Source organism: Hibiscus syriacus, unplaced genomic scaffold (assembly GCF_006381635.1).
Source record: "Hibiscus syriacus cultivar Baekdansim isolate YM2019G1 unplaced genomic scaffold, ASM638163v2 tig00006991_pilon, whole genome shotgun sequence".
In the NCBI taxonomy this organism is placed as follows: Eukaryota; Viridiplantae; Streptophyta; class Magnoliopsida; order Malvales; family Malvaceae; genus Hibiscus; species Hibiscus syriacus.
Genome location: NW_024062120.1, coordinates 147,073 through 156,118, shown reverse-complemented (window position 1 = coordinate 156,118; position 9,046 = coordinate 147,073). Strand labels below are relative to the sequence as shown.

The 9,046-nt window shown below is 36.3% G+C and overlaps 2 protein-coding genes across 2 annotated transcripts; one reads left to right on the top strand and one right to left on the bottom strand.

The window, feature by feature from the left end:
* Positions 1 to 1,547: 1,547 nt before the first annotated feature.
* On the top strand, positions 1,548 to 5,520 carry LOC120201100 (cyclin-A2-2-like). The gene is made up of 11 exons (XM_039201771.1): positions 1,548 to 1,895; positions 2,161 to 2,446; positions 2,805 to 2,932; positions 3,234 to 3,326; positions 3,678 to 3,811; positions 4,099 to 4,174; positions 4,315 to 4,391; positions 4,541 to 4,574; positions 4,661 to 4,810; positions 4,924 to 5,058; positions 5,442 to 5,520. The coding sequence occupies exons 1-11, from the start codon at positions 1,581 to 1,583 to the stop codon at positions 5,502 to 5,504; spliced, it is 1,491 nt and encodes a 496-aa protein (XP_039057702.1). The 5' UTR covers positions 1,548 to 1,580; the 3' UTR covers positions 5,505 to 5,520.
* A 600-nt stretch (positions 5,521 to 6,120) lies between these two features.
* Positions 6,121 to 8,599, bottom strand: LOC120201105 (dnaJ homolog subfamily B member 4-like). The gene is made up of 3 exons (XM_039201778.1): positions 8,192 to 8,599; positions 7,151 to 7,553; positions 6,121 to 6,801 (listed from the first exon to the last, which is right to left on the bottom strand). The coding sequence occupies exons 1-3, from the start codon at positions 8,379 to 8,381 to the stop codon at positions 6,363 to 6,365; spliced, it is 1,032 nt and encodes a 343-aa protein (XP_039057709.1). The 5' UTR covers positions 8,382 to 8,599; the 3' UTR covers positions 6,121 to 6,362.
* Between the last annotated feature and the right edge of the window lie 447 nt (positions 8,600 to 9,046).

The window sequence follows — 9,046 nt, the reverse complement described above, 5'->3', positions numbered from 1 at the left end:
TTATTAATTTCTCTCCTAAGCATTAGATAAATATTAATTTGACTCATGAATTTAATTAAAATCTCCGATACTGACCACTACTCATCATCGTCACCGATTACCATTAACTACTGTCATTGTCATCACCTATTGTCATTGTCGATGGCCTTTAGATTCTAAAATTTCCAATTCACTCTTTAATTTTATGAACTCGGAGATGTCAATTTAATCAAAAAATATCTCGAGCTTCATAGATATAATATGGAATCTTTCTGATTATTTTAATAAAACCCATAAGAATAAATTTGTCATTATATTTCTTTAGAAATAAGATAACGAAATGACTAAAAATGAGAGAAAAGAAAAGAAAGTTCAGGAAGTTGAAGGACTAGATATTGTTTTATCCCTTATTTTTTTAAAAGAACTTTAAACTGTAGCAGCGTCCCGCCCACGGAGTTACGCTCCTCTCTCTCTCTCTCTGTGCTTATATTAGACAAACAATCTAACGCTCTCGGAAGCCTCAGCTCACTGTCCCTCACTCTACCTTTTTCACTCTCTTAAAAATAGACAAAAAAAGTTGAAAAAAGCCAAAAAAAGTAGAGGAAACCTATCCAGAGTTCTTCATTTGCGGTCTTGCGGAGCTCCCCGGAACGCAGTAAGCTTCTTCTTCTTTTCAAATACTTTTAGCTGTTGCTATTGGTTTTTGCATTTGAATTGCTATAGTTCATAATTCTGGTTGTATGATAGGTAGAGTGCAAGAATTTGAACTTTTGGATCTATAACGGAGCCTTTATTTTGTTTTTTCAGAAAATTTCTGTATTTTTTGTAAGCTTTATCAAGCATTCAAGCAGAGTTCTGTTTTTATTTTATTATCGAACTTTATCCAAACATTCAAGTGCATCACATTTTTCTTATGAATCTGTAGTTATTCCTGATAACTTATAATCCATTCGGAGATTTGGACCCGGTCTTTCTTTATTATTATTTACTTGCTAGCTCGGAATTCGGATAGGATCGAAGATTCTTTTTTCTTTTCTATTTTTTTAGAAATCGCCTAAAAGCTAAAATGTCTCAATTGAAATAAACAACTTATTAATATATAGAATCCGCTGTTTAGCTTACTCAGAATACCGTGAAAATAATTAAGTTTTTTAACCGCACACTGAGAGACACACTAGAGGATTCTCTGAGACTCACTTCAACCAGTAAAAATAATCCTTGTCAAACTCTTCGGATACACACTTCAAGTGTTGGAACTTGAGAATTGAGACTTTGATTTTGGACTCCGAAGGTCTCAGATTCCAATATTTGAAAATGGAAAAGGGTGACCTTTCATGGCTCGATTGACTCTTCATAATGGAAAACTAGTTCTGATTATACAAAACAAATGGCATTTTTTGCATGAGGCTAAAGTTTATCGAGTCAATAATTTTGTGATATTGTTGCAGAGCTTATACAGTGCGAGAATTGATTCAAGTCATAACATTTGTTTTTTTTTCTTCTAGAAAGTTGTAGTTTACCGTATTCAATATTCTCACCATGTTACATTGATTCGGTGTTAGAAATGCAGGTTCAATGAAAAAAAATTCAAATTGAAAATCATGCATTGTTCTTCCAGAAGGAAAACGAGTATGAATAAAGAAAATGAACTTACTGAAAAATTTGAAGAGCCAGCACGACGAATTACTCGAGCACTGGCTAAAGCACAGGGGGGTGCAGCCTCAAAATCGTCCTTCAAACAAGTCAAAAAATGTGTTCATCGAATGAACTCCAAACGTGCATCATCTGATGAGAACAAGGCTTCTGTGACTGCCACCGTTGGCCTTCAGCCTAAAAGAAGGGTAGTGCTTAAAGATGTAACGAACGTCTGTGCCGACGATATGCACATGGACTACTTAAAAGCAACCAAAATTCAGGTGAGGACATCTTTTGATTTTTTTCCTGAAATTCAGCCTGCAAATTTCCTATGCACTAAATAGCATGCACTAATGACATCTATTTACGAACTTGGAGGTTGTTTACTTTACTATTACTCAAATAAACAACGGAGTAGATGAAAAATTCTTCCTGAAATTTGTCTGAAATGCAGGGATGGCTTTTGCTTCTATTTATTCTCCTAGTGGCAAAGTAATCTGTACTTGCTAAATAATCAAAGTTTCTGTTATTATTACTGGTTGACAGACCTCCAAGCAGACCATTAGAGATCCTAGGGGGAAGAAAAAAGAAATGGTTGACGATATCTTCACTGAGATTCCATTAGTGGAAGATGTGAAAGCAAAGTTAGCTGAAGACTTGTCAAAAATAAGGATGATGGAGGCACAGGAAAGCACTTTACCCGTAAAACTGGAAAAAAGTGCAGTAGCAGAGCCTAAGTGTCATGCTGAAAGAAAGTGTACCGTACCAGATTCATTGCCCCCAATACAGGCCTTTTCAATGTCAGTTGGACACCAAAGCCCTCAAAGAAAAGGTTAGCGCTCTTTCTAAAATCATCGAAGGAACGGCATTAATCATGCAGTCCAGTTGTCCTCTGTTTTAGAAGTACTAGGTGTCAAGACTGCTCCAAGGTTAACACACAATAAGATACTGCAAAGTATTATTACCGTTATGGTTTTTGATCAAAATGTTCAGTGCTTTTAGGTCCGTGTCAATTGTCATGTTTATGGAACCTTATTCTGAAAATACGGCATTATGTGTGTTTTACTTTTTGAGAACTTTTTATTTGGAAGAACATAACGAAGGTTTTGGAAGAAAAAAAAGCCATTTAGCCCTTAAAATATTATGCTTGTAAATTTTTGTTGGTTTTGAGCTTTAAATTGATGTTGCAGAAGAAGATGAGGTTTGCGACAGACCAGAATGCTCGAAAGATGTTATGGATATTGATTCAAACCTAAAAGATCCTCGATTGTGTAGCTTATATTCCCCCGATATATACAATTATATACGTGTTGCCGAGGTTGGTGATGCAATTTTTCATTCACTAAATGCCAATATATGATTATCGTACTTTTCCATAGGAGTACAATTATGTACGTCTTGCTGAGGTTTGATGCTGCTGCTACTTTTTCTCTCTTTCCTTTTTACATTTTTACGAAGTGAATTATTCAGAGACAGTGACTCCTGTTGGCAATATATAATCGTTATTTTTGCTTTGATGAAGGATTTTTTCTTTCTCTCATTGGAAGGAATGTCTCTTAGCTTGCAAGTTTTTCTCTACTGGCAACTTGATACTTATTTCATCAGATTATCTTCTGCAGCTTAACCGGAGACCATCAACTAATTATATGGAGCAGGTGCAGAAGGATATTACCCCAAGCATGCGAGGAATTTTGATTGACTGGCTAGTGGAGGTAAGTCAATGTAGTTAATTTATAGCCAAATAGTTACTTGCATCTCCACATGCTTGAATGTAGGACAAGAAGTTGAAAAAGCTGCAGACTTCATCCTAGTACGAGATCTTATTATGCAGTTCTATTTTTCTTGTTCACCAGAACTTTTCTCTCTTGAGCAGAGACAGTCTACTGTTTATTGTTCTCCTCACCCAAAAGAATCATATATTTATCGAACTTCTGAATAGAAGGATATTCTCTTTGTTCTTGAAGCGTATAAAGAGAGATTTTATTACATTTTTGTTAGTATGATCTAAACTTTAGGCTATTTGATGTGCTTGCTGCTATTTACAGTTTTTCTTATCGTTTCAGGTTTCTGAAGAATATAAGTTAGTCCCAGACACACTGTACCTCACTGTGAGCCTCATTGATCGTTTTCTCTCCCACAATTTTATAGAAAAACATAGACTCCAGCTACTAGGTGTTACCTGCATGCTAATTGCATCGTAAGTTCTTTAATTTATTTACTGGGACTTAAGAATTATGTTCCATGCATCTCTTCTGACATATGCTTGTGCACTCGCATAGTCGCATATGCAAGTGTGACAGAGGAATCTAACTTTTTTCCCCCGCATTGATGATAAATATGAAAAAAAAAGTAGTAATATTTGCTGAGGGCTAAAACATGCACTAAACTTTCAAATAAGATTGGTGATATTTGCAACACTGGTCGTTATTATCTTTCTTACTCTGTCATTAAGGATTCTAAGTGCTTTACTTTTACGGTTTGAAGAAAGTACGAAGAGATTTGCGCACCAAGAGTGGAAGAATTCTGCTTCATCACTGATAATACCTACACAAGAGGAGAGGTATGGTTTTTCAGCTACTACTTGTACATAACATTCATGAATCTAGCAGTACTTTAAAAAAAAAACTGTAAGCAAAATCTTGGTCAATAGTCTAGCAGTAATGTTTGTGACATATTCTGTTGGCTCTGGCTACATGGCAGGTGTTGAAAATGGAGAGAAAAGTTCTGAATTTCTTGTATTTTCATCTCTCTGTTCCGACCACAAAAACATTTCTCAGGTAATGACACCATCTTCAAACTCCACTAAATGCCGTCAGCTTAGCCGATCATCTAAAACAAACTTGGGGTTTAGCCCGAACGGTTTGCCTGCCTCTCTTCCGACACCAGAATGGATTAATCCGTTTCCTAATTTTCAATTTTTTCTCAGGAGATTCATTCAAGCAGCACAAGCAACTTACAAAGTAGTTTACCTTGGAATCCCTATCTACATCTTTTTCTATAAAATTCAGTAGAAACTAATTTGCATTTCACTTGTGTTGGAGTACAGGTTCCGTGCATGGAACTAGAGTTCTTAGCAAATTATTTGGCAGAGCTGTGTCTAGTTGAGTACAACTTCGTAAAGTTCTTGCCTTCACTCATCGCTGCATCTGCTGTATTCCTTGCTAGATGGACCCTCAGTAAATCAGTGCATCCATGGGTCTGTTCATCCTTGTTCCCCTCTCAAGCTTTTCTCTTTTGTTCTTTCTTATAATTGGAAACACCGTCTGAAGGACAGAATTTCCATTTATTTTGGGGCTTTTTGTTTCGCAGAATCCAACCTTGGAGCATTATACTAGTTACAAGGCATCAGAGCTGAAAACTAGTGTACTTGCATTGGAGGAATTGCAACTCAACACTAATGGCTGCTCCCTCAATTCTATTCGCGACAAGTACAGACAACAGAAGGTAAATTATATATATATATATTATTTTATACATTTTGAAGTTAAAAAACACCCCACAAGCAAGATTAAATGGATGACATGAATCATTTAGAAGTTCAGGATTTGAATTTTAAAGTTTAGTGTTTATAAATAAACACGGGTTTTAAATCATAAACTCTAAATTTTAAACCTTAAAATATCGATTCCCGTTACATAATTACTAAACTCTAGACACTAATCTATCAGCATCATAGGTGATATATTTAGTATTGTTTATGGAGTTTTTTTTTAATTCCACTGATAATAAATATATATTTTTATCATATATAACACATATATGAATTTAAGTTTATGATAAAAAGGGTTTTTCTCCTTTTTTTTCCTGGTTGATGTCACAATTGACAGTTCAAATGCGTTGCGACAATGAGTTCCCCAGAAAGAGTAGTATCAGTCTTCTCAAGAAGATAAAGACAATTTGTCTTCTAAGACGTTTTACACAGTCGATTTTAGGGGGTGAGGTTTCAGTAATAAAATTCCTTTCTCCAATGGGAACCGGGAAGTTACCACCACTATAATGGATCTTTGTAATCCAAGTCCCTCAAGACAGAAGGTTTTTCTTTTTTGATGATATTTAATTATCCTTATTTTAACTTTTATTAGTTTGATTGTCAATTGAGCTGATGACACTCAACTTTTGGCACCAACTTAGATAAATTACCGTATGCACATTATACATAAAATGACCAAGGCAGGGACAAAGTTAGGATTTTAGTTCAAAGAGATAAAGTATAATTAATAATAAAAAAATAAGAGAGAAAAAAATCAAAATTTAAAGACCTAAATAGATAATTGTCCTATACTTTTTAATGATAAAAAAATTGGGGGAATTTGTCCTATCATTACAAGTGTCCTTTATTTAAAAACATAACCACGAGTACTACTGATAGCGAACTACTGATGCCACAGGGATCGGGAAAATAACAAACTACAAAATAAAGAATAAAAGACAAAACGGGACAAAAAAGAATGAACCCCTTATCTCATAGAATACATAAAGAATTACACAATACAAATTGGGAGAAGAAAAAAAAATAATGATCAAAGATAAAGCCAATTATAATAGGTTACATAGGTTTAGGGCATTGAAAGATACATTTGATTGAGGCAAGTGCCCTACAATGCACCAAAAATGATGGGCAGTTAAACTACGATAGACGGGCAAGCCAACTCTCTACCTCCAAGATGCCAGTCAATGACTATATCAGACCATATTTGACGTTTCGGTGCCACAGTCAGTGCCGATACAATAGGGAAAGATTTCCTACTTCAACCCCCTAGAACACGTTTGAGTCCGGCTCGTTGCTCCGGTGTCAACTTTGTAGGGAACTTCACATCGAATTTGATCCTAAGATCACCCCTATTACCAGGCTCCTTTGCAATTGGCATTCCTTCCTTAGCAACAATGAGCTCATAACCCGGGTGGATAATGTCAGTTATGGGCAACGACAACTTACGGCCATTAAGCGTAGTTAGATTTACAGTTGTACCCCCAAGTGCCTCGGCCAGTGACACCTTTCGGTCGACGATAAGATCGTTGCCGTCTCTTTTGTAAAGATCATGGGGTTTCTCATCGATTACAAATACAAGGTCCGCCGGAAGCTGATTTGGCTGTTCATTTCCTTTATCTGGGAAAGTAATCTTTGTTCCTTTCTTCCACCCTGGCTTTACGTCGATGGTTAATGTTTCCGATTCCTGTGCTTGCCGCCTATAAGGATCCAAATTATTGTTCAATCAGCAAAATCAATATAAAGCATGAACACGATATACATGCATAGAAAACACAATGCCACAAAGCATGAAAGAATTAAAACTCATTTGCAACCATTTGATTTGAAAACATAATTGCTTTGCTTTTCCTCTGTGAGTTCAATGAAAATGCATGCTTAGACTGTCAAATAGTAAGCATCCATCTTTGATGAGAGTTTCAGTTTATGTGATAAAGAATCTCATTAGTTCCATCCTCGGAACACGAAACTGAATTTCTGAGCTTATCGAGATGAAACATAAGACGAGAAAATGCAATAGAGGATCATGCATTAGATGGATATTCATACCCAGATGAATTGACAACAGTTCTTGAGATCTTCATCTTCCTTGTCGATCCAGTGTACAGTTCTTCAAGGGTGCAAGGCAATTTGCTCTCAACCGGGGGTGGTTTCCTGGGCGGAGTTGTATCATTGTAAGTTCGAAAATTGTTGTCAGTGCAACCAAACCCTCCAAACTTCCCTCCATCAGAGTGGAATCTTGCAGACCTACCAGGTCCCACTGACCCGAATTCGAAAGGACTACTTCCAAAGAACTCGGCAAATATATCCTCGGCATTCCTAGGATTGAACCCGCTCGACCCACAGAAGCCATTTCTTGATGATCCGCCACTGCCCGGTGGAGGGATGTTTTTCAACCCTTCTTCACCCTGCTGATTGTAAATTGCTCTCTTTTGAGGATCACTCAAGACCTAAATCACAAAATTAACATAATTCCCCATATCAAAACTAAGAAGGCAATGGATACCAGCTCTCGAAAGAGCTTACGGGCATCGTCCTGGTCTTCCTAACACATAAACCTGGTTTCTACAAATGCAATGCATAACCATGTTGCTCGGATTTTTCATTATTTTCGAGGTACTCATGTCCAACAACCACATCCAACATGTGAATACGAGGATGTGACCTCCAAAAATTTCTCCAAATACACGGGGGGAAAAAACTTCAGAAAAATCCAAGTACAGATACATCGAAGTCCGAGTAACATAGATGCATTCATGTTTTATACCTCATCTTATTATCATTCATCAATATCTTTCTCTCTAACCTTAATTCCATTTCAAGAAAAGCAATAGCAATAAAACATCTCTAATGCCATTAAAGTAAACAGCTATGCTATTCAAAGATTGAAGCAAGAACATAAATTTCTTCAGGCCTTCCTCTATCAACATTAATTCATTCAATACCCATTTTCTCAGCCAAAACAGAGTCAAGGTCATTGTGTTTCCTTCCAGCCAGACACCATAATCAAATGACAAAAGAACTTGATAAAGAAAACACAGAATCTAGTGATATAAATTCCATCATTTTCATTATATTAACAATCCAAGAGAAACAAAATGAAGGAAAGACTTGCCTCATAGGCCTCTGAGATCTGCTTGAAATTGGCCTCAGCTTCCTTTTTATTGTTTGGGTTCTTGTCAGGATGCCATTTCATTGCCAGTTTCCTATATGCTTTTTTCAGATCATCTTCCGTTGCAGTCCTGTCCACTTTCAACACATTGTAATAATCCACCCCCATTCTTTCTTGATTTTTGTCTTTACAATTCGACCCAAATCCTATAAAATCATCAAATCCTTTCAACAAATTGACAAAAAAACCCACGAGGAAAAAGAAGAATATCCGCTAAAATCCCTCTTTCTGTCGGTAAATCCAAATTCTGCAGGAAAAAATCTATGAATTTTAATGTTCCATTGATTGGAACATGAAAAATGGGAGATTTTTTTTCTGCAGACAAGATTAACACAAAACAAGCGAAATTTCCTGTTATTTGAACCAAAAAATTTAAAGAAAATAAAGGAAGAGATAGGGGTTGAGATTTCTCTCTTTCTCTCGGGGGAATCAGTGTGCTTGCATTTCTTCGGTTGAAGACCGTGTTTGTTGGGAGACTTTCAGTCCATATAAAACGAAACGGAGATTAAATCAATATCAGTAAAGATCGTTGTTTGATCTTTTAAGTACAATACATTACATATATAACCATGCATATATATGGAAATTGGTCGTTGGTTTATTTTCCTCTCTCCCTATTCCTGGAAAAATGGAAATTATGGTTTGCATTTTGGCAATGAAGTTGCCGCGTAAACCCGAATGCAATACAACTCTACAACTTAGGGCAGTGTTTGGTTGATGCATAATATTTTCTTTTTGAAGGGCAGCGCCATCGAATTGGATCCCTTCCGCCA